At 40.7% G+C, this 25,688-nt stretch overlaps 1 protein-coding gene across 1 annotated transcript in view; it reads right to left on the minus strand.

Moving 5' to 3' along the window:
* IL23R (interleukin 23 receptor) overlaps nucleotides 1–23,769 on the minus strand; it is a 71,583-nt gene extending 47,814 nt beyond the window's left edge. Inside the window, exons 1-3 of the mRNA XM_070078295.2 lie at nucleotides 23,661–23,769; nucleotides 21,585–21,878; nucleotides 14,438–14,561 (exon numbers count right to left, since the gene is read on the minus strand). Coding sequence (XP_069934396.2) covers nucleotides 14,438–14,561; nucleotides 21,585–21,878; nucleotides 23,661–23,730 — 488 coding nt within the window. The 5' untranslated portion in view covers nucleotides 23,731–23,769. The remainder of the gene's footprint in view (nucleotides 1–14,437; nucleotides 14,562–21,584; nucleotides 21,879–23,660) is intronic.
* Between the last annotated feature and the right edge of the window lie 1,919 nt (nucleotides 23,770–25,688).

Here is a 25,688-nt window from a genome sequence, read left to right on the forward strand (position 1 = left end):
ATCATATCTATGATAATTCATATATATACATATATGAATTTATTGCTACCACCAAAGCAAGATAAACAAGGGATCAGGGAAATTCTCTAAGGCGAAAGGTTCATTGGGGTTATTCATTTCCATGAGTTTTCCAATGCTGTCTCTCTGCTCACGCCCGTGGGATGCGAGAGAGACCCATCACGGTTACTAAAAGCAAAGGGCTTGGGTTTTAGAGACGGAACTAGGTTCACATCTCAGCTTTGCCCCTTGTTAAGTTGCGGGACTTGAGCAAGTTTCTTAACCTCACTGGTCTACTTTGAACTTCAGTTTGCTCATTTAAAGTAGGAATAACATTGTTGTTTTCCCAAATAACTCAGATAAATGAGTAAATGAGATAAGAAAGTAAGATGGCTTCCTACATAATAAAGTACTCATTGAACACAAACTCATTATGATTTAAAAGGTATTTCTGATATACTTTCTTACATTCTAATGAATACAAAAGAAATTTCAAAAATTGGTATGTTTTAGTCAGCGACATTTCATTTATATTGCACGTATATAATTTTAAATTATGCTGCTAAATTTAGATGTTCACATAGTTGCCTTATATTCTTTGTAAGATAGGAGACAACTTGTTAAAAGGAATGCTAACCTGCTGAAAAAGAATTCAAACATGAAAACAAGAAAAATGGCAAGCGTGTGCAAGCGGTAAGTAGGGCATTGTTGGGTATTTTCCAGTTAGAGAAAACCACACACATGTTTTCAATTGGTTTGTGGCTATTTCTTTCACCACACATACTGAGATCACAAGTCAAAATGGAAATTTATGCTCAAACCAACATTAACTATAGTTTCTAGGTAATTTAATTTTGCTTTTAAAGTCTACCTTATGTTAGCATCAAGACCACGATGCACTATTTTAGTTGAAGAATCCAATAATGAGTGACTATATCTTAGGGCTGTTTTACTGTAGGGTTTGTGATACTGTTATATAGTAAGAAATAGATTATTTAGTCTCTGCCTGGTTCCTGGCACATAGCTCCTGAAATTTCTGTGATCTTCAAAGCATGAGTGACTTTGTACTACTGTGATGATTGATGGGAGTGGTGCTCTTGCATAGCCTCAGTACAGTGGCTGGTTGCTGGGGGAACCAACCATGTGATAAGAAGTTTGGGACTTTTAGTCCCAACTCCCACCTTTGGGGGAGAAGGACTGAAGGTAGAGCAGATCACTTATTGCCAATGATGTAATCAAACAGCCCTGATAAGGAAGCTCCCATAAAGACCCAAAAGAACTGTGTCCAGAAAACTTCTGGGTAGCTGACCACAGGAGATGCCTGAGGACGCTGTGTTCAGAGAGGCCATGGAAACTCCACGACCCTCCCCACCTGCCTTGCCCTGTGCATTTCTTCTACCTGCTGTCCTTCCCCTCTGTATCTTCTGTAAAATCCTTTGTAACAAATGGGACAACATAAATAAAATATTTCTCTGAGCTCTGTGAGTCACTCTGGCAAATTAGGTGAGAGTCATAGGAATCTCAACTTTTAGTTTTTTTGGTCAGAATAGTTCACAACTTTTGGCTTGTGATTGGCATCTGAAGCAGTGGGTGTGACCTTGTGGGACTGAGCCCTCAACCTGTAGGGTGTAAAGCTATCTCCTGATAGACAGTGTGAGAAAATAATTGAAGGAAGCCTACTTGGTTCTAGGGGACAACTAGTTGCCATGTGGAGAAACCCCTTATCCCACCCACATTTGATGTCAGGAGTGTTGTGCTGACAGTAGAGGGGATATCTCTTACAGAATCACATCTTACAATGTTTTTGAGTTCCTTATTTTTTGTGTGTGGGGACCAAAATATAACAACTTATTTGCTGAAAGTGATATGGGTAGGCAAGTAGCTAGTGAGTGGAGAGGAATCAAAGGATTGCCAATACCCACGTGACACGTACTGCTCAAAGCTCATCACTTTCTGTGTCTACTCAACACGGCTGAAGACTTGGCACACCTGCTCCCCACCATACAAAGCCTCACTTTCCATTAGGCATCAGATGCCAGGACACTTTCCTGGAGGCCACCACAGGTACTGAAGCACCACTCAAACCCTGCCTCCATTGAACTCCATTCAATTAGCCCCTGTGTTGACCATCACCCCTTATCTATAAAAGGACAACCCCAGCCTGGGTGTGGACAATTCTCTTATGATGTTGTCCACACTCAGATCTGAGTGGGCAATATCAATTTGCCTTTCAATAAATATCCTGCTTTTCTGTTCTTCTCCCCCTACATCTCCTGGCTGTATTCCTACACCTCCTGGCTGTATTCCTACACATGGGCAGACAAGAATCTGGAGGGAGTCTAGCTGGGGGTCTCTCCAAATCAAGCTCCAACTCCCGAGTTTCCCAACATCGGATGGAGGTTCCGATGTTTTGTTACTCCTGTAAAAAAAGGAGTAAGCATGATTTTTATTTTTCTGATTTTCCCATGCATTCAGCCTTAGTTATAATTAATAGATTTCTCAATAAATACTACTGATTGATGGTGATAATAGTGAATAATGTCTTCCATTTGTTTAATCACTCACTCAGCAAATACTGAGTTAACACTGACAGTGCCACAGACATATTTGTAGTCATAATAAAGTCCCAACTTTCATGAAGCACATATTCAAAGAAAAGCAAGAAGATCAGTGAGGTTTCAATAGGAGGGAGATGGAAAGGAATCAGAGATGAGATCAAAGAGTTTTGGATAAGGAGATTTAGAAGTCTTGTAAGGCCAGTAGGGATGTTGAAGAACTCTGGCTTAGATGTCTGAGTAAAATGTAAAGTTCTGATCAGAGAGGTGACATGATCTGAGCGGCATATGAAAAAAGATTAATTTAACTACTTGTGAATGAGAAACACTATGGGTGAAGACGGAGGCTCCTGGAGATCCATTAGGACATTTTTGTACTAACGCAGAGAAGAAATGATGGGGCAGTGTAGGTGGGGAGAAGCGGCCAGCAGGTTAAGACAGATTCAAGTGGTTTTGCTGCCCAGCTGGACAAAGAGTACGATACAGAGGAATCCAGGACTACTCCATTGATTTTGAGTGAATGATGAGATGGACAGAACTGCCAATCACAGGGACTGGGATGCAAATCTGGGGAGAGAAAATTGGGCATTTGTTTTTGAGAAATGTTAACTGGAGAGACATTTTGGACATCTATGAGGGAACTCTGAGTGAGAAGTTAGCAATAGGGCAATGACTGCTCAGAGGAGCCATCTGCACTGGAGATGTACACTGAGGAGTTTTACATCATAAATCTGGATGATAAACACTATGTAATGAGAAGTCCTAGGACAGAGCTGTAGGTCACTATTACTTTACTGGAAACAAAGGGGAATCAGCAAACAGACTGAGAAAAATCATCCAGGGAGGAGGGAAGAGGAGCAAAGGGGAGTGGTGTCCTGGAAGCCGAAAGCAGGAAACAAAGATCTGGGTGAACAGCGCCTGTGACACAGGATGAGGACTGAGAATACTATCGGGTCTGACAATGCACAAAGCATCAGTGACCTTGATACAAACATTTCAGAGGAGTGGTGAGGGCAAAGACTGTGATTAAACTAGATTAAATGGAGGCAAGAGAGAAAGTAGAGCCAGTAAGACAATTCTTTTGAGGAGTTTTGTCATAAAAGACAGCAGAGATACAGACGGACGTATTTCTCAGAAGGGCAGATGTGACAGCATGTCTGTTAAGGATCCAATAAGTGTAGAAGAGACAGTGACAAGGAGATGGGGAAATCGAGGGAGCAATGTGGAGGCACTGGTGTGAGGAACAAGATCTAGTACACAAGTGGAGAGTTGGCTTAAGGGCAATGGTGATTTAGCTGTATTAATAGAAAAGATGGTCAAGTGTATAAGTACAGATGTCTATGCATTAGTACAAGAGGGAGGGTGTGATATTTCTCATTGAACCAATTTGTTCAGTAAAATAGGAAGTAGATCAGCAATGGAGAGTGATGAGAGGAAGATGCTGGAGACCAGAGATGAGAGAAGAAGTAATGACATAATTATCTGGCTTGGTGGGGGAGTGACTTGACTGGTGAAATGTAGTAAGACTACTGGCAGCTCTCTGCCCCCATGGTGTAAATGGTCATGAATATAAAATGATACCAATCAGGAATGTTGTGTTTTTCTCTAGACACAAGTAGCTCTGAGGGCACAATTGGTTAGGGAATGGATTTTAATATGAACTACTTATTGGGTCCTAAAAGAATGACTGAAAACTGACATCATGGCCTTAAAAAGATTTGCAATATCCAAGAACTCTTTGTGGCTACCAGAAATACACAAATGGATGAGATGTGGCAAAATGTGGCAAAAATAAATAAGATTTTATTTGTAATAGGAGGCAGTTGATTTTAAGGTGTCTAAAATGATATCTAATCTAAAAATATTCACCTGATTCATCTTCCGTGGTGCTTGCAAATGTCCCCATTGGTGTTATAAAAAAATTGATGAGCTTACCATGCAAAGAGATAGTGCCTGTCTTTTTAATCTCCAGAGTTTAACACACTGCCAGGAAGACATGATACACTAAATAGTTGCTAAACTGACTTCAATGGAACAGAATATGTGGCTGTCATTAATTCCTTTTCACTCAGCAAGTAGTTATTGAGTAGAAGGCACTGTGCCAGACAATGCAAGAGCGTCCAAGATGGAGAAAGAGCAGCCGAAGCTCAACATACGCTGTTAAGGTAGTGGGACAACAGTAACGAGGCACTAATTAGCAGTGATTAATTTTTTTTCTAGCACCATCCATTGGAACACAGCAAAATACAGGAGGTAGAAGAGCTACATGAATAGCCAGGCAGCTCACCATCACACAGGAGCTGAGGGGAAGAAAGTTCTTGAAGAAATGTAGACATGATTGCTCTTCTCAACAACTTCAAACCAACGCCTGGAGGCCCCTGATGGGCCAGACCGCCATGGAGGGAATACTGCCTCTTCGCCACTGGTGAAAGCAGTGGGTGGCTGAGGTGACAGGCTTTGATATAAGGGCAGTTTTACTGGAAAACAGCCACATGAATTGGAAGTGAAACCTTGCAAACGCCAATATCTACCTCTCTGCCAAGGTGGAAAACCCCCTGATCACTCAGGACCTAGAAGCACGTCTTTAAATCATACTTAATACCTCAACCACAACATTCACTATAAGTCAACTGTTTCCTGGAGGGAAAGATTTTTTTGGTAGTTGGAGAAATTGACTTTCCTCTAATTATTTTCAACTTACAAGTCTGTTTTTAATTAATTGTAAGCAGAATAGATATTGGTTTCCTTTTCCCACTTGTCTATGCTTACAGGAGCTCATGCGTTCCATTTGCCAGAGAAGAAAATTCGTTTTTAAGCTAATCTGCATTCTGTCCTTGCTGCTGGCAACCCATGTGGGCACCAGGTCATGTCTCAGCTGCTCCACTTCTGGTCCAGCTCACTGGTAATGGTCTGGGAAAAACAACAAAAGATGGTGCAAGTGTCTGGGTTCCTGCCACCCATGTGAGACCCAGAAGAAGCTTCTGGCTCCTGGCTTTGGTCTGGCCCAACCCTGGCTATTGGGCAGTCTTGGGAGTGAATCAGCAGATGCAAGCTTGCTCGCTCGCTCTACACCGCCCGCCACCCCATCTGTCCCTCTCTCTCTCAAACTGACTTCAAATAAATAAATAAATAAATATTTATAAGAATGCTAAAATCCTGTTAACCTGGACTTCCTCAATTCAGAATCTGGATTAGATTTGTCAGAGTTTGGCTAATGTACAGTTTCCCTTATCCGCAATGCTTGCAACCAGAGTGTTCAGAATTTCAGATATTTTTTAGTTTTGGAATATTTCCATATAATGAAGAGATATCTTGGAGATGGAATCCAAATCTAAATATGAAGTCCAATTATGCTTCATGTATACTTTTTGGCCTGAAGACAATTTTTCTATAATATTTTAAATAAATTGTCCATGAAATAAAGTTTCACCGTGTGGAATTTTTCATTTGTGGTGTCAGGGACTTACTGAAAAATGTTGGATTTTGGATTTTCAGATGAGCGAACTCAACCTGTACAATTGCATTTTAGGAAAAACAGTGAAAAATAATTTTAAGAATACATGTGACCTTGTATTATTATTATTTAATTAGACTGTGAAGGGAGAATGCAATAAATGTCTATTTTTAGTTATCAATTAGAACAACCACTGGGCAAATACTTATTGAGCACTTACTAGGTATCAGTCTCCATTCTAGGCTCAATTGGTACAGCTTTGAAGAAAACAAAATCTCTTGCCGCATTGAACTTATACTCTAATCTGAATGATGGAGTGGATTTATGATTGTCATACATGCACAGAATGGTTACAAGATTACTCTTTCTTTTTAGAACACACTCAACAGTTTAAATTTTTTAAATTACTGTATTACTATAAAATAATGTGAATTTTGTTATTTTTGTAGTATCCTGTAAATGATCATTTTTTCACTTATATTAATCTTCTCCAAATCAGTCAGGTTTGATGTAAGAACAAATCAAATTGCCTAGCGAATTAGCCTTGAGGGTACCACAACATTCTAAAAGTCCTCGCTGGTCGTCTGAAGATTGGTGTGCCCCTCCAAATTCCTGTGTTGAAACCTAACCCCCACTGCAGTTGTATTAAAAGTGGAGCCTCAGGGCTCCAGTGGGTTAAATTGCTACCTGTGATGCTGGAATCACATATGGGTACCCATTCCATTATGATCCAGCTTCTTGCTAATGTGCCTGGGAAAGCAGTGGAAGATGGCCCAAGCCCTTGAGCCCCTGCCACCCATGTGAGAGACCGGGATGAAGTTCCAGGCTTCTGACTTCTGCCTGGCCCAGTGTTGGCGATTGCAGCCAATCTGGGGAGTGAACCAGTGGATGGAAGACCTCTCTCTCTCTCTCTCTCCGTCTCTGTAATTCTGCCTTTATAATAAATAGATAAATCTTTTTTCTTAAATGGCTGCAATGATCAGGACTGGGCCAGGCCAATGCCAGGAACCAAGAGTTTCATCCATATCCCACGTGGGTGAAAGGGGCCCGGAAACTTGAGCCATCTTCTGCTGCTTTTTCTAGGCCATTAGCAGGGAGCTGGATTGGAAGTGATACATTGGTGACACGAACCGGCACCCATCCATACGGGTTATTATGCTAGTGTGATTATGCTAATGTCACAGGCAACAGCTTTCCCCTATATACCACAACTCCAGCCCCAAATAAATACATCTTTTTTGAAAAAGTGGAGCTTTTAGAAGGTGATACTAGGAGGACTCTACTCTCATGAATGAATTTAGTACTCTTATAAAAAGAGGTATCTGTTTTTCTTTGTTTTGATTTGAGAGGTAGAGAAAGAGAGAGAGAGAGGGAGCTCCCATCTGCTGGTTCACTTCCCAGACATCCACAAGAGCTGGAGCTGGCCAAGGTTGAAGCCAGGAGCCCAGAATCCAATCCAGGTCTCCCATGTGGGTGGCAGGAACCCAATTACTTGAGCCATTATCTGTTGCTGCCCAGTACATGACTTAGGTGCCGACTGGAATCAGAAGTGGAGCTGGGAGTTGATCCCAGGCGCTCCAGTGTGGGATGTACAGCCCAAGAAGTGGCTTAACTGCTAGGCCAAATGCTCTCTCCTAAAAAGAGGTTGAAGGAAGCTACCTTGCACGTTTTACCATACAAGGACACAAAGAAGGCAACATCTATGAGGAAAGGGCCCACACCAGACAATCTATGGGCAACTTGCCTCCAGGACTGAGAGTAATAGAGATCTGTCTTTTATAGCATTTTGTTGTAGCAGCCCAAATGGATTAGGATGTTTCTTTCTGTCTTTGCTGTTTCTGAGCATCTCCTACATGCTTTCCTGTAAGTTTTATGGTATTAATTATTCCCATCTCACAGGAGGCAGAGGCTCAGCAGGCCTAACCAACTTTTCCAAGGTCACACAGCAACTATGGCAGCTAGTGTTGGGTGGCAGCACCACATTCCATCTTCAATGTCCTCCACCCAGGTTCTCATCAGCTGGCGTGGACAAGACACGTGACACCCTTCTGGCCAACGCCCTGCAGGTGTAGAAGTCCATGGGAGGGTTTCAGCAGCATTTGAGGATTAAGGGTGACCCACTGATGATCACAGAGCAGCAGGATCACTAGCCATCAGGAAAATGCAAACCAAAACCACAATGAGATTGCACCTTACTCAGCTTAGAATGGCTATTTTCCAAAAATCAAAAAAATAACAAATGCTGGTAAGGTTGAGGAGAAAGAAGTACCCTAGTACACTATTGGTGGGAATGCAAATTAGTACAACCATTTTGGAAAACAGTGTACAGATTCCTCAGAAAACTATAAGTAGCTCTTCCATACACCCCGTTCCCTGCTGGGAACACATCCAAAGGAAATGAACTCAGTACATGCAAGAGTTCTCTGCCTTCCCATGTTTATAGCAGCTCAATTCATAATAGCAAAGATACGGAATTAACCTAGATGACTGGAGAAAGAAAATGTGTTTTATATACACAATGGAATATTACTCAGCCATGAAAAGAATAAAATTCTGATATTTGCAATAAAAATGGATAGACCTGGAGATCATTATGCTAAGTGAAATAAGCCCATCTCAGAAAGACAAACATCATATGTTTTCTCTTATTTGTGGAAGCTAGAATAGAGTATAAAAATTATGTTGATGTCATATATTTGGCATATAGTTACAAATATTGCTTCATCGAATTGTATCATGTAAAAGACAACATACCCTTTTCCCCTTGTTATGATCATTGTCATGAATCTCTTACTTTTTTATATTTCCTAAACATATGTTATTCTTTACAAAAGATATTACAATGCCTTCAACATATACCATTCAAGGTCTTATGTCAAAATTAGCACTTGAATAATTACTTTATTTTATTTTTTTCTTTTTACTGAGAAACCTTCTATTTAAGGTATACAAACTTCATGCGTTTCATATATACAAATTTAGGAACATAGTGATTCTTCCCATCCTACCCTCTCTCCCGCCAGTACTCTCATCCTTCTTACTTCTCCCTCTCATGTTCCCATTCTTATTTTTTTATAAGCATCTATTTCCAGTTAACTTTATACTCATAAGATTAACCCTATACTAAGTAAAGAGTTCAACAAATAGTATGATTAAAAAAAAAACACTGTTAGAGACAAGGGCTGTTCAAAATCATTGCATTTTAAGTGTCAATTTCACTCCCATAGATTATATTTTCAGTATTCTATTAGTTGCCACATATTAGAGAGAATATGTGGTATTTGTCTTTTGGAGACTGTCTTATATTACTAAGTATAATGGTTTCCAGTTGCATCCATTTTGTTGCTAATGACAAGAATGAATTCCTCAATTCTATGACATTAATATCTCTGTTTTCAACAAAAATAAAATAAAAGGAAAGAAAAAAAAAGATTGTAGAGCAGAAAGATGAGGGTATAACTGAATTATCATGCCAGCTCTGTACTGAAATAAATAGGCCTTGTCCATTGCAATCACTGCACTTAGACTTTCTGATATTTGCAATATAAAAGACATCTGACTGATAAGTTTCAGAACTGGAAATCAAATGCAAAACTCAAAAGTCCACTGTCTTTCCAATGTATGTTTCTGGAAGCATTCTGCCTAGTAAATCTTTTTTTTAACTTTTATTTAATAAATATAAATTTCAAAAGTACAACTTTTGGTTTATAGCGGCTTTCCCCCCCCCAACCTCCCTCCCACCTGCAGCCATTCCATCTCCCGCTCTCTCTCCCATCCCATTCACATCAAGATTCATTTTCAATTATCTTTATATACAGAAAATCAATTTAGTATATACTAAGTAAAGATTTCAACAGTTTGCACTCACACAGAAACACAAAGTATAAAGTATTGTTTGAGTACTACTTATACTGTTAATTCACATAGTACAACATATTAAGGACAGAGATCCTACATGGGGAGTAAGTGCACAGTGACTCCTGTTCTCCTGTTGTTGATTTAATAATTGACACTCTTGTTTATGGCATCAGTAATCACCTGAGGCTCTTGTCATGGGGTGCCAAGGCTATGGAAGCCTCTGGAGTTTGCCAACTCCAATCTTATTTAGACAAGGTCATAGGCCGGCGCCGCGGCTCACTAGGCTAATCCTCCGCCTAGCGGCGCCGGCACACCGGGTTCTAGTCCCGGTCGGGGCGCCGAATTCTGTCCCGGTTGCCCCTCTTCCAGGCCAGCTCTCTGCTGTGGCCAGGGAGTACAGTGGAGGATGGCCCAAGTCCTTGGGCCCTGCACCAGCATGGGAGACCAGGAGAAGCACCTGGCTCCTGCCATCGGATCAGCGCGGTGCACCAGCCGCGGCAGCCATTGGAGGGTGAACCAACGGCAAAGGAAGACCTTTCTCTCTGTCTCTCTCTCTCACTGTCCACTCTGCCTGTCAAAAAATAAAAAAAAATAAAATAAAAAAAAAATAGACAAGGTCATAGTCAAAGTGGAAGTTCTCTCCTCCCTTTAGAGAAAGGTACCTCCCTCTTTGATGGCCCGTTCTTTCTGCTGGGATCTCACTATCAGAGATCTTTCATTTAGGTCATTTTTTTTTTTTGCCAGAGTGTCTTGGCTTTCCACACCTGAAATACTCTCATGGGCTTTTTAGCCAGATCTGAATGCCTTAAGGGCTGATTCTGAGGCCAGAGTGCTGTTTAGGACATCTGCCATTTTATGGGTCTGCTGTGTATCCCGCTTCCCATGTTGGATTGTTCTCTCCTTTTTAATTCTATCAGTTAGTATTTCTGCTCAGTAAGTCTATTAATATTTCCAGAGCAGCTTCCCAAATATTGAGATTAATTTTAGAACTCCTATCTAGGTATTCCTTACTTTATAAAGTAGAGTCATCTCTCAAAAAGCCTTATGCAAATAATTTAAACATGCATATTTTTGAACGAATGCTTTAAACAATTTTTAATGAGAAATATATAGAAATAGTCTTGGGGCAGGTGTAAGATGCTGCCTGGAATGCCCATAACCCATATCAGAAGGTCCGGATTTGAGTCCTGGCTCCACTTCCAATTCTAGATCTCTGTTAGTTTGCACATTCTGGGAGGGAGCAGATGAAGGCTCAAGTCCCTGGAACCCACGTAGGAGGTCTTGACTGAGTGCTGGACTCCTGTCTTCAATCTGTCCCAGCTGCAATTCTTGTGGGTGTTTGGAGAGTGAACTGGCAGATGGGGGCTCTCTCTGCCTCTTTCTTAGTAATTAAATAAATAAATAAACATTGTAAAAAGTGATCTCAAAGATAAAAGTCATAAAATATTTGGAGAATGCTTTTATGATGCAAAGTATTATAATATTTTTAAAAAGATTTATTTATTTGAAAGGCAAAGTTATACAGAGAGAGAGAGAGAGAGAGAGAGAGAGTGGGAGAGAGATATCTTCCATTGCTAGTTCACTCTACAAATGGCTGCAAAGACTAGGACTGGGCTGGGCTAAAGCCAAGAGCCAGGAGCCAGGAGCCAGGAGCTTTTTCCAGCTCTCCCACGTGGATGCAGGGTCCCAAGCACTTCGGCCATTCTCCACTGATTTCCCAGGACGTTAGCAGGGAGCTGGATTGAAAGTGGAACGGCAGGAACATGAACTGGGGCCATGGATGCTGATGTCACAGGCAGTGGCTCTACCTGCTGTGCTACAATACTGGCCTCCAAAATTATATTTTTTGATATCAAACTTGTTGGCAAGTTTGAAATTGTCTAACAACTATACTTGCTCAAATTGTTGTATGTGTATTCCAAATTTACAATGCAATTTTACTGTCAGAAACCGAAGAAAGAAGTTGAGTGGGGCTTGAAAAGAATTAGCCCACATTCATGAGGATGGCATTCATCAACAAGATAATAATAAGTGTTGACAAAGAGATGGAGCTATTGGAACCCCCACACACATTACTGGGAATGTAAAATAGGGCAGCTGCCTTGGAAAACATTAGTGCTATCCCTTGAAATGTTAAGCTTAGAGCTATCATATGACCCAGTAGTTCTATTCCTAAACACATGCCCATGAGAAATGAAATCATATACTACACAAAAACTTAAAGCACATGTTAATAGAAGCCTTATTCATAATAGTCAAAAGTGGAAACAATCCAAATGCCCATCAACTAGTAAATGAATATGAAAATTACGACATATCAATAAAATGAAATTATTCAGCCCTCTCCCCCTCTAAAAAATAGTATGAAGTATTGATACATGCTACACTATCAATAAACCTTGAAAGAAATATACCAAGTGAAAGAAGCCAAACACAAAAGACCATCTGTTGTATAATTATTATTATATTATGTATCCAGTGTAGGCAAATCTACAACAACATAAAGGAGATAGTGGTTGCCAGGCACTGGGAGTGGAGAGGGAAAATAGGAAGTGATGGTAATGGTTTTCTTTTAGGAGTAAGGAAAACATTCTGAAATGTGCTTTGGTCATGGTTGCATAATTATGTGAATTTAATAAAATCATTGGTATATATCAAATAAAGTGAGTCGTATGGTAGGTGAGCTGTATTCAAGAAAGCAGTTATATAGCATGAGAGAATGAGTTCACCAGTCAACCAGGAACATCAAGGTCTTGGGATGCTTCTAGACTCCAAGAGACAGCAAAACTTATCAAGGTACGAGGCTACTCCATGAATCTAGCACTGCCCAGCTTTTTTATGTGAGCTTGAAGTGTGGGGTTTGCTTTGATATTGCCCTCATTTTCACATTCTTAAATCTTATTTAGGAATGAGCTGCTAATTCTCTTGTTCTCATGTCCACTTTTCAACTCAGCAGGACTATTTCATTTCCCAGAAGCCTCACCTATTAACACGATTGCATTGGGGGTTAGGTTTTGATTTATGAATTTCAGGGAGACACACACCTTCAGACCATAGCAGCATCTCACAATGTTGTATAGGGGATTCAATGAGGTAGCAGAAAGCTCTTGGTCCAGTGCTTGACAGAGAGTAAGTGTCCATTAAATGCCTTCTTGTTGAAAAAAATTAGTGGGGGCTGGGGCTGTGGCTCAGTAGATTAAGGCCTGCAGCACTGGCATCCCATATGGGTGCCAGTTCAAGTCCCAGCTGCTCTACTTCCAATCCAGCTCCCCACTAATGTGCCTGGGAAAGCAGCAGAGGATGGCCCAAGTGCTTTGGCCCCTGCACCCATGTGGGAGACCCAAATGAAGCTCCTGGCTCCTGGCTTCGACGTTGCCCAGCCCTGGCCATGGCAGCCACTTGGGGAGTGAACCAGTGGATGGAAGACCTCTCTCTTTCTCTGCCTCTCCTTCTCTCTCTCTGTAACTCTACCTTTCAAATAAATAAATAAATCTTAAAAACAAATCGTTTGTGAAATTTTTAAGAAAAAGTGTGTACTTCAAATATATTATGTGAAGAATTCTTTTGTTAAAAAATAAACTAACAGGGGCTGGCACCATAGCACACTAGGTTAATCCTCCACCTGCAGCACCGGCATCCCATATGGATGCCGGTTTTAGTCCCGGCTGTTCCTCTTCCAGTCCAGCTCTCTTCCATGGCCTAGGAAAGCAGTGGAGGATGGTCCAAGTGCTTGGGCCCCTATACCCGCATGGGAGACCAGGAGGAGGCTCCTGGCTACTGGCTCCTGGCTCCTGGCTTCGGATCGGCGCAGCTCTGGCCATTGGGGCCATTTGGGGAGTGAACCAACAGAAGGAAGACCTTTCTCTCTGTCTCTCTCTCTCTGTCTGTAACTCTACCTGTCAAATAAATAAATAAATAATCTAAAAAAAACTAAAAAAATAAATAAACTAACAAATCAGGAAACAGTGAATAGGGTGATCAGTTTTCTGGGCTGTAAAACTGCAAGTCTTGTGTCTAGTGTTGGGCAAATCAGGACAGTTGATCAGCCTGTATAGATAAAAATTAAGATCTAGGAGTCATTGTTAATGACTAATAGCTTTCATGAATTTCGTGCTAACTATGGACCTGGTACTGTGATACATACTTTAAAAGTCAAATTCCACTAAATTAATTAGAACAAAGTTGTGCATTCGTTTCCATTCTTAGGCCTATTTAAAGATAAAGAAATGGTAATTTGGAGAGATTGGATTAATTGTCTAAACCCTACAAGAATAGAACTGGAATTTAGGCAAGGGTTTTAAACTGCTATGCTGCACCATTAGGTTTCTGTTACCAGTCACCCAGCAAGGAGCAAAAAGAACAGAAGGAACACAGAATGCATTGCCTCACAGACTGAAAATCTTCATGACCCAAACAGGGTGTTGGGAGCTTCCCTGATCATAATTAGGAAGTTCAGCATAACCGGAGTAAATATTGAGTGCTTGAGGCTGATTTCCTGGATGTGAACTTGAAGCTCAACCCAGGCTGCACTGCGATGGAAGTCTTAAGTGAAGCCATGAAAGAAGGCACGTACCTCTTCACATGTACCACATACTTTGTGGCTATGTGAGTGAGTTTCCCGGCATTCCAAGTACAAGTCATGTGGTCTGAATATTCATGAATGACACAGGTTACGTCCTCAGGAGCATCTGGTGGATCTGCAACAAAATGTATCACCTAGGAGCCACCTTAGGAAGCAGGAAGTTCTTTGTAGTTAGTCAGTTTTGGGGGAAAACCTGGCCAGTTGGCACTCAATGCCTCGTTCCATCCCTACCACCTCACCTTGCAAACCACTTTAACATTAAACATCGCTGCTCTCTTTCATTTACTTTAGGATATTCTTGTTTTTTTTTTTTTTTTTTTGTATACTACTAACATAGTCAAGTTCCTCCTATCCAAATAACTTCACATCACATTACATCATGACATGACATATGATATGATGTAACATAACATAACATGACATATCATAGATCTCCCAAGTCCCGCCTCACTTCAGCTACCACTGTAGCTTTCTCCTTTTTATAATGGCTAAATGTTTTAAAAGAGTTCACAATTCTTTATCTCCCTTTAGTCATGAGCTCCAAACAACCAGGATCTGGCCCCCACAATTCCACCAAAACCACTGTTGCTGGAATCTTTAAGGTCTTTCCCTTCAACAAAGCCCATGATCTTCTATCAGTTGGAATTGACCTTCGTGTCTACAACATTTAATGTTTTGCAGATTCCTTCTCTGTTCTTTGGCTCTTGTAAAAGAATTTTTATTTCCCTACAGTTTTTGGTTTGTTTGTTTACTGCTCTGGCAGATTAGCTCCCACTGTGGACTCATGCATATTTCATTATTCATTTTAAATGTTTTTTGTCCTTGCATGCAATGGTATATTATCTAATTGTCATAAGGAAGGAAATTTCAACACATGCTACAACATAGGTGAGGATGGATAACAGTATGCTGGGCAGAATAAGCCAGACACAAAAGGAAAAACACTATGATTCCACTTATATGAAGTACCTGGAATAGTCAGCCTCGTGGAAACAGAAAGCAGAAAGGCAGGTGCCATGGGCTGGCGGTGTGGGGAAACAGAGTTCTTGTTCAATGAGTACAGAGTTTCAGTTTTAGGTGGAGCTAAATCATAGTAACTGTTTTACACAGTGAATATGCTTAATGTCACTGAAATGTACACGGAAGCCTGGTAAAATGGTCCATTTTATGTTAACAGATTTTTTTGAAGTCTGATACTCACAGAATTTCATGGTTCTTTCTCTCTCTCCACTTCCTCCTCCCCTCCGTCCCACACCTACTTACATTTTTTTCCAGGTGGCTAACTTATGGAGCTCATTGTGACTTTTTGCCTGCTAGCATCTTTCTCCTTTGAGAACCAACTTGCCCCCAGTCACCCATCTCCAGCCTCACTCCTGCTCTACCCCACTCCAAGGGGTTGCCAATCACTAGACTCTAAAAAAGAGTGCTCTTGACCTAGGCTGACTAATCAGAGAATTTCCCTTGGGAATGAGCACATGACTCAAGATGAGCCAATCAGAATTCTCCAAGGGACTTTTTCTGGAGTCATTGTAAAAGAGGTGCTTGTTGTCTCTGAGTAGCATGTGAACTCTGAGTTGTTGATGACTGTCTTGTTGTCATAGTGAAACAGTCTTGTAAACAGCCAATATAGGGGGTAAAAAACCCAAGAAAGGGGAAAACATGGGAGGATTCTGATGATATCTATGGAAGAACATCTGTAATTTTCATTCATATCATCCAATAATTCATAAATAATCATGATGAATATTCTTAAGAATAGAACTATGGAAATATTGAGTATTTATTAAATACCCACTTTTCAATTATGGCTTTCTCAGCTTGTCTGTGTACATATGAAATACTGCCAGGGATATTTGACTCTTAACAGAATGACCAGACAGATGGAAGAATGAGGATTTGTAAGGAATAAACATACAGACATTTGTGCACTTGAAGTTACAGTCAAAGATGTATCAGGTATACTCTTACATCACCTACAAACTATCTACCAAGAATATCACTTATAAAACAATAAATATGTTAAAATAGATCCTTATTGCAAATCAGAACAATGTAATCAAATCATTTAAATTTATCAAGCTGGCAAGGATTTTGAAAAATAGTAATATGCACTGGTAATGGTAATGGACTTGGGGAAATCCTTTAACACACTTCTGGTGGAGTACAATTGGTACTATCTTTATAGAGAGCAGTTTTTACATCACAGTCTTTAAACATGAAAATAATATCTTGCAACCCAACATTTTACATCTAGGAATACATCCTTAATAAAATGTTCATGGGCCGGCGCCGCGGCTCAATAGGCTAATCCTCCGCCTAGTGGCGCCGGCACACCGGGTTCTAGTCCCGGTCGGGGAGCCGGATTCTGTCCCGGTTGCCCCTCTTCCAGGCCAGCCCTCTGCTGTGGCCAGGGAGTGCAGTGGAGGATGGCCCAGGTGCTTGGGCCCTGCACCCCATGGGAGACCAGGAAAAGCACCTGGCTCCTGGCTCCTGCCATCGGATCAGCGTGGTGCGCCGGCCGCAGCGCGCCGGCCGCGGCTGCCATTGGAGGGTGAACCAACGGCAAAGGAAGACCTTTCTCTCTGTCTCTCTCTCTCACTGTCCACTCTGCCTATCAAAAAAAAAAATAAAAATAAAAATAAAAAAAAATAAAATGTTCATAGATATAGTGCTGTTCCCTTGAAATATTATTTGTAATAATGGGATAATTGGGAACTATCTCAATATCTAAAATAGGGTTCAATAAACTATAAGACAGTCTAAATATATGTCCAAAAATAATTCTGTAGGAGAAACTTTAGTACCTGGAATTTGGAAGTAATTAGAAATATATTTAGTTAAGTAATCATTGAGTGAAAGAAGCAGGTTGCAAAATAGTTTGTGGCACAAAATAGTTTGTGGCTTAGAGAGAGAGAGAGAGAGAGAGAGAGAGAGACTGAAAACAAAAATACATATTCCAAATTATTGAAGAGAGATTATGGAATGACAAAATTATGGGATTATAGAAATAATGGGCATTTCTTTTTTGCTTGTAAAAATTTTTAAGCTTTCCATATTGAAATGAAATAGTTGAAAAACTATTTTCAAAGGCTAAGGAACATCCTAAAGTACTGTAACATATTTTGGTGAGTTGTAGCATTGAATTACATTGGGGAGAAACTAGGTTCCAACTAGGGTAAAAGAAATAATTTTAAGTTGTTTTGAGCCTTAAAGGAGACAGATGTGGAACATTAATCATTTTGGATACTGAGTACATTGTGGTCCCTTATTGATTTCAATGATTTGTGCTGGAGTGATTTTTAATTCTGATTTTAGATAGAGGGTAGCATTGATCTGGCCATCATAAGAAAAAACCATCAGTCTTTTAGACTCTGTTACTCCACAGCCTTATACATGAAGTGAGTGGTGAAGGTTATAAATGTCTGTTGGTTAATTAGCTTTGCAAAAGATCAAAACTATGACTTTACATATGCATACGCAAAGAAGCACAGGATTTATTAATATGAAGCAATGTAGAGACAGAGCCATTAAATGATCAAGTATAAATATAACTGTATAGGGTTTATTTTAATTTGGTATTTTCAAATGATAAAGATATTTTGGAGTGTTTTATCCCACAAATACTATGACCTTGTTAGAACAAATATACTGTATATGTGCACTTAATTATAGATAAAATATCTAAGTAGTGCTTAAGTTTATGGCTTAAATTGGAAATTGTGATAACACAGTTTATATGTACGAATCACACAATAAAATACACTTTTCAGGGAAACCAATGACTCATTTATCTTCTATACTTTATGAATTGGCTTCAGTTTAAAAATAAAGAAATAATCCTTTTGTTCAAAGCTGTAAGGGTGATTGACATAGCAATGTTCACAGGACAAACATCCTGTGATCAAAGTGGTACAGTGAAAGCAAAGTGATTTCTAGAATGCCGCGAAAACCCTCAAACAACTTTTCTTGACCTAGTTAAATAGGAAGTCTTGCTGGTGACGAATGCAGCAGCCGGAAGCACATCAGCTTGAGTACTGGGGTCTGAGTAAACCCTTACGTGGTAGTCACATTTTCATACTCAGAACCAGACAGCTGCATCAGGATTTACAGTGCACACGCTAAGTGGATGGAAAGAGTGGTGCTCCTTCTACACAGCCATCAGTGGAGAGAGTGCTTCTGTTAGGTACAAGTCAGATAGGAGCTTGTGTGTGTGTGACAGAGGCCTAAAGAGTTGACATCTAGGTCCAGCATATGCATCTCAAAGTCATCCTGATAACCTGCCAGGTGGGGGTCCCGCCCCTTCTGCCTGATAACCTTCCAGGTGCAGTCCAGTATCTGCACATCAAACATCCTACTGATCTTCCAGGGGGCCCTGCCCATCCTTCCTCTAACCGGGGCTACACCAGCCAGGCTTCCTCCTGTCTGATAACTTCAGGAGGAAAACTCAGATAGGAATTTTTCGTATCTACATCCAAAAAGTCCTTTGTTCCGGGAGGAGCAGAGTGGGAAGGCAAGGCCCATCCCCTTAAAATCCCCGGGCTCAACCAGACTGCGCGCTCAGCCCTCTGCCTCTCTGCTGAGTCGCCCACCTGGCTTGGCCAGGTGTACTCTCTCCACTCACCATGTAACCTCACTCTCCAGTCTGAGCAACTGGGCACTCCCTCTCAGGTCCTGTCTGGAGAGGTGCCCATCCGTTCTCATGGATGTCCCGGCCTTAATAAACTTTGCTGTTTGCTTTCCACTTACTCTTTGTTTCACGCCGGAATTCTTTCTTGCGCAAAGACAAGGACCCTGCTGTTCTCCGGTAACACTTCTACTGAATTGTCCTAGGAGGGAATCGAAGTCCTTCTCTGACTGTCAATATTACCTGTGTTGGGTTTGAGGGCAGAGGCTCCTCAGTCAACACTGGCAGGGGTATTGGGAGTCATCAGCCCCACAAAGTGCCGCACAGAGAAGGATATCTTAAATACAATTCATAGGAGGTCCCTGTTTTGGACTGAGCTTCTGTACTAGGTCCTAACAGATGAAATCAAAATGGAATCACTGGTACCAAGTGCCGCACAATTACACTGAAACACTGAGGAAGCAGGTAAAACCCAAACAGACTAGTTTGTCTAGAAACCAGGAGATTCACAGCCAACAGTTGGAATTAGCTTGGTAAGGAAGTTCCTTCCGCTTTAACCTTTACAGGGAAAGTAACCTGATGTTAACCAATCTGCTCCCACCTTGAGAAAAACCAGCCAGTCTGTCATGCCCAGTGGAACACCTGTCTATTTTACAGCATGAGATTTTGCCTGATTCATGAATCACAAATAAAAGTCAATCATATCTACCAACTAAATTTGTTGGGACTTCGGCTCTCAACAGAGGTGATACTTGTTTTGCTTCCTTTTCCCCTCTGGCTTCAGTGAACAATGACCTTCTCCTGCAACAATGGAAGTTGCTTTTTTGCTGTCTGTAGAAATTGTGTTTTCTCCCCAAACCCCTCCTATACCCTAAGGATTACTAGAAAAGTAGGAGGGGACTTCAACAATTCATGGAAAATGGAATTAAAAGATAAATTTATATTGATGCACAGATTTTTTTTTTAAAAAGCATAGTCGTTTTAAAAAAATATGCATTTTCCATGCACTTTTGAAGACCCCTGCATTTAAGATTTGAGGGTTGGTTTTGTTTCCTGAGGATGTGGACAAGCCAAGGAGATTTCATACATCTGATAAGATATCTACCTATGGTTTAATTTCCACAATTTAGGGCAAGTTTAGCATGGTTAAGGCATACATTTGTCAACAATATTATTTGACTGCAACACTGAACTGGTTTCCTTCCTCAACTTCTACCACTTCCCATATATAGGATCAGATGCCCAGAACTGAGTAGGGCAATGGCCTCATTAAAGAACTAGGAAGCCTCCTGCTTTTCAGGCTGCCACTGGAAAAGCCAAGCAGTAGTGGCAACAGTGGTCTGGCTCTTGTGAACTAGGGTCTGGAGGTGAGGAATAAACAAGAACTCAGATCTAAGTCTTAAAGTTTAACCGAAAGGAGTATTGCAAAGATCTGAAGCCCTTGAGCTTCCACTGATAATGGGCCCAAGTGCCATTGACAATGAATCTCTAAGTTTAAACAATGCTGAATTTGATCTACCCTTCATAACCGTAGAAACAAGAATTAAACATGTGTAATTATACAAGCCAGCTCATATTACCATAGTAACACAAACACCTCCAGAATGCTATGAATACAAATTGGAGTTAGGATATATTTTTAAGATGAACTTGACTAAGGTTTTTTTTAGTCATCAATGTAACAAAGGGTGAATTGCAACGGGGAAGTGGGATGAGAAGCAGAAGACTGTATTAGTATCTATCCATAATTTATCAAAAAGATGCATTTTTGAGGATTTGGGCATTGGTGTTGTACTTTAAAGTTTATAATATGCATTTAAATGAATTATTGGATTTGGCGTTTGACACAGCCAAATATAATTAGCCTCATTTTACAGACAAGGAACTGAAACTCAGAGTGGTGGAACAACGCACACAAGGTCACATAGTTGTAAGCAGTATTGTGGGAAGGCAAAGCTGTGAGTTTTGCAACTCTCCCTGAATCTTGGCCTCAACATTTCTCATATGAATCGGTTTCCAGGTTGATGATATCAATTTTGAAAACAATCAAAAACCACAAGTTTAAAAAAAAGGTGAAAATAGCAACATTTTAAGTCTGAGGGTTTGGACCCTTACACACACATCATGTTTGAGTAGGGTAATAGTAAAAAATTGAGTTGTGAATGCATTAGCAACCTTTCAAAATTTGGAGAGCTCGCATTAGAAATTCCTATTTCTGTCTGGCTTTGAAGAGTCAAATATTAGGGGCCCTGAGCCCCCACAATGCTGGGTCTGGAGTGGCTGTCCCAGCAGACCATCCGGGTGCTTTCTTCTCTGCACAGGTGCTCCAGCCTCCTCTGCTCATTACAGCTCCCCAGCCTGGCCCTGGAGGCGGCTGACATAGCAGCTCCCATATTAAAACCATCAAAGGAGTGAAATACATCAACTTGTCTCTATTTTTAGACAAGACTGGCAATTATTAGTTAATAGTTAGATGTTCTTTTGTTTGCATTCTAAATGTGCCCCAACACTTACATCCAGAAGAAATGTCTTCTCCACATATCAGTTTCTCTCCAGGCTGTCCCAGGCATTCAGCGGTGCAGTGCACAGAAGCCCGTGGCTCCGCAAAGCTTTTATACCAAAGCCGGGCTGTTGTTGCATTGATCCTCGTGTTTTGAGATCTTTCCTTAATGCCATTTTTGTAAAAATAAAATTTTCTTGCTTGACAATTCTTAATTGTTCGGCAATATATAGAGATATCCATACCCATCTTAAAGACCGTGGCTGGTTCTACCCAGACGTGGCCAGAGCAGTTTATATTTGTAATACCTGGAAATAAACAGAAGAAATAATGCATTCTTTGTGTAAAATTAAAATTAAGTCATTCAGAAAATGATGGCATGGCATTTAAAGTTGATTCTTTTCTATTAATGAAATTATTTCATTGAAAGAAAATTTTAAGGCCTAGTGTCTGCTTTCTGTTGATTAGTTTACGATACTGTGCTTTTATCCTGCTTCTATTGATAATTGGCAATATCTCACAAGACTAGAGTGAGTCTTTTATCTTCTCTAAATGTCTAAAGAGCAGATATAACTAAACCTCCTGTATCAAAGGGGAGAACGGAGGCATTATGAAGCTATGCTGTTTTTCAAAGGTATAATTAGACTAACACTGAGCCCTGCAGAATCCGAACCCCTTTCCCTAGCTACTCAGCCGATCTTCCTTTTTTAGATAAAGGCTACTTTTATCAGCAAATTCTGAACTTAACAAATAAAGCCATACCCTTGCCTATGACAAAATTCTGGTGCTTGACAACCAAATAAAATCCATCATAGTTTAACAATATGAAGAAGTGCTCACAATATATTGTTAAGTAAAAATGCAAGTTGCAGGGCTGCCACTGTGGCGTAGCAGGTAAAGCCGCCACCTGCAGTGCTGGCATCCCATATGGGCGTCGGTTTGAGTCCTGGCTGCTCCACTTCTGATCCAGCTCTCTGCTATGGCCTGGGAAAGCAGAGAGGATGGCCCAAATCCTAGGGCCCCTGCACCCGCACGGGAGACCGGGTGGAAGCACCTGGCTCCTGGCTTCGGATCAGCCCAGCTCTGGCTGTTGTGGCCATCTGGGGAGTGAACCAGCAGATGGAAGACCTCTCTCTCTCTCTCTCTCTCTCTGCCTCTCTTCTCTCTGTGTAACTCTGACTTTCAAGTAAATAAATAAATCTTTTTTTTTTAAAAAAAGCAAGTTGCAAAACAATGTAATTATTATAGGCTCAATGTTAAAAAGAAGTAAATATATGTCCCTATTTCTCTGTCAACCTGTCTTTCAAATAAATAAAATAAATCTTAAAAAAATTTAAAAAGATAGGAATAGGAGCTGGCGTTGCGGCACTGAGGGCTAAGTCACTGCTTGCATTGCTGGCGTCCTATTCCAGTTTGAGCCTCAGATGCTCTGCTTCCTGTTCAGCTCCCTGATGATGCACCGGGGAAGGCACTAGAAGGTGGCCCAAGTACTTGTGCTGCTGCACCCATGTGGGACGCCTGGATGGAGTTCCAGGCTGCTGGCTTCAGTCTGGTCCAGCCCTGGGCCATTGTGGGTATTTGGAGAGTGAAATAGTGGATGGAAGATATCTTCCCCCGACCCCCGTCCCTTTGCCTTTCAAATGAATAATCTTTAAAAAGAAGAGATGGGAATACTACTAGCACATTATAGTACCGCACAAAGTGGTCTTGAGGAATGAAAAGCTGTCACAGAGCCTGACATATGGTGACCATCACTGAGTGGTTTGTACAAAGAAATTAAACTCAAACTTTTAGTCAGTTACCCCATAACAGTTGCAAGAGATAGAACACGCCAACTCAAAGCAATAAGCTCCTTTGTGGAAATAATCATTTATGAAATTAAAGAGCTGTCCAGCAGGTATATTGGAGGAAAGAATTCTGCATTTGGAGGCAGCTTTATCTCATTGCATATAACTTTCATATACATACAGTTTTCCCCAATCTCATTATTTTTATTCTTTAGAGATTGTAGCCTAATAAGTCCAAAATAATAATCACTCAATATCCTACAGGGTAAACAAAACAAGGTTTAACTATGCAAAATACTCTACCTCCATGACACCAACTGAAGAGGATATAAAGGGCTATGACCACATCCCATTGAATGGAGACCTGATTCATGCCTGAAAGAAGGAAAAAATCTTTTGTTTCTCTCTGGAAAAAAATGTGAAAATGCCTAACTTGTTATATTTTAATAAGATAATGAAAATATTTTTTAAAGATTTATTTATTTGACAGGCAGAGTTACAGAGAGAGAGATAGAGGGAGAGAAGAAGTAGAGAGAGAGAGATCTTTCATCTGCTGCTTCACTTTCCCAATGGCACACTGTTGGGGCCAGGCCAGGCCAAAGCCAGGAGCTTCTTCCAGGTCTTCCACATGGAGTGCAGGAGCCCAAGGATTTCTTCCACTGCTTTCCTAGGCGCATTAGTAGGGAATTGGATTGGAAGTAAAGCAGCTGGTACTTTAACTGGTGCCCATATGGTATGCCAGCACTGCAGACAGGGACTTAACCCGACACCACAGTACCTGCCCCTATATTTTTGTCTTAATAGTTATGGATGGAAACCTTTCTAAGGTAGAAAGAAACAGGGGAAGAAGGAAGTGAGGAAACAAGGACAAAGAAATGTCACTGGCTTGTGAGCAGGTGCAATAAAAGGCAGAAGAATAAAACTACAGGGCAAGCATCTGACCTAGCAATTGAAGTGTTGCTTGGGATGACCCATTCCCTACAGCGGTGCCTGGGTTCAAGTGCCAACTCCACTTACAATTCCAGTTTTCTGTCAGTGTGCACCCTGGGAGGCAGCAGGTGATGCCTCAAGTACTTGAGTCCCTGGCACCCACATGGGAGATCCAGACTGAATTCCTGGCTCCCAGGTTTGGCCTGACCCAGCCCAGCTTTTGTAGGCACTGGTGAGTGAATGAACAGATAGGAAATTTTTCACTGCGTCTCTCTGCCTTGCAAATAAATAAACACTTTTAGCAAATCACAATGAATTATCTTAGCAGAAATTTTTGACTATCGGTAAAATGCAATTCCTCCCGGTCGTCTTTCTCATCAGATATCTCCGCCCTCTGCTCTAACTCTGAATTATTCTCCTGACAAGAGTTATAAACTTTTGAACTGTAAAAATATCAGTCTTTGATGAGCAAAACTAGAGAAATCCAAAAAGTTCAGAATTACCAGAGAAAAAACATAGAAAGTAAAGAAAAACAAGGTGAGACAAAGACAAAAGTGCTGCCTTCAGTTAAACTCACAGAGAACATGTTGATCTCTAAAGAATTCAGAAGCAGCACAGGGTAAAAATTCCAATACTAGCGTCACTAGTTCACAACCAGAGCTGCCTGCTGCCATGTATCAGTTACTTATGTTATTGAATAATTCAGCTACTCAATAATCAACATTCCATCACTGCATTTTTAACCTGTTTAGAAAAACCTTAGCCTTTAATATAGAACAATGATAAAAAGCAAAACTCCTGGTTCATCAGATAGCATCAAAAACCTGAAAAATTTTTAAAAATAGGAGTCCCCAAGATCAGGTATATAGGCATCCTTTTCATCATTTGTTGGCAGTAGATCTTCCCTTTATAAGGAAGAGGAATACAAGCCCTGAAATGGTCCTAGTTATAAATTAATAGAGTATGACTATGTAATGACTGCATCTATTCTAGTATATGAAGTAATTGTTATTGAAAGGGATGTGATATCTAGCAATATTACTGCTGCAGCAACTTCCAGGAGTCCCCAAATGCTATAACACAAGATCTTAGAAAACCACTTGGTCCTTGTATTTCCAAAAGGAAATAGAACTGTCTATTCGGATAGCTATTGTCTCTTTACCTTTCAACCTATTTGGAGCTCATAATTCCATGTAGATGTAGGTGGCTTTGCTTGTTGGCTGTGTCATGCCTTCTGCCTCCTCTGTCTGCTTGTCAGTGCTCACTTCAGATTTTCGGCTATGAAGTAGTTGGAAATGTCAGTAGAGCCCTGACCTACATTTCCTGTTCTTAAAGAGGAACTCAAACTGTCCAGTTTGAAATGACTGGCTCTCATGTCACTGTTTGGGAAAACCCAGATTA

Source organism: Oryctolagus cuniculus, chromosome 7 (genome assembly GCF_051225735.1).
Source record: "Oryctolagus cuniculus isolate XC-2025 breed Fujian yellow rabbit chromosome 7, ASM5122573v1, whole genome shotgun sequence".
NCBI lineage: Eukaryota > Metazoa > Chordata > Mammalia > Lagomorpha > Leporidae > Oryctolagus > Oryctolagus cuniculus.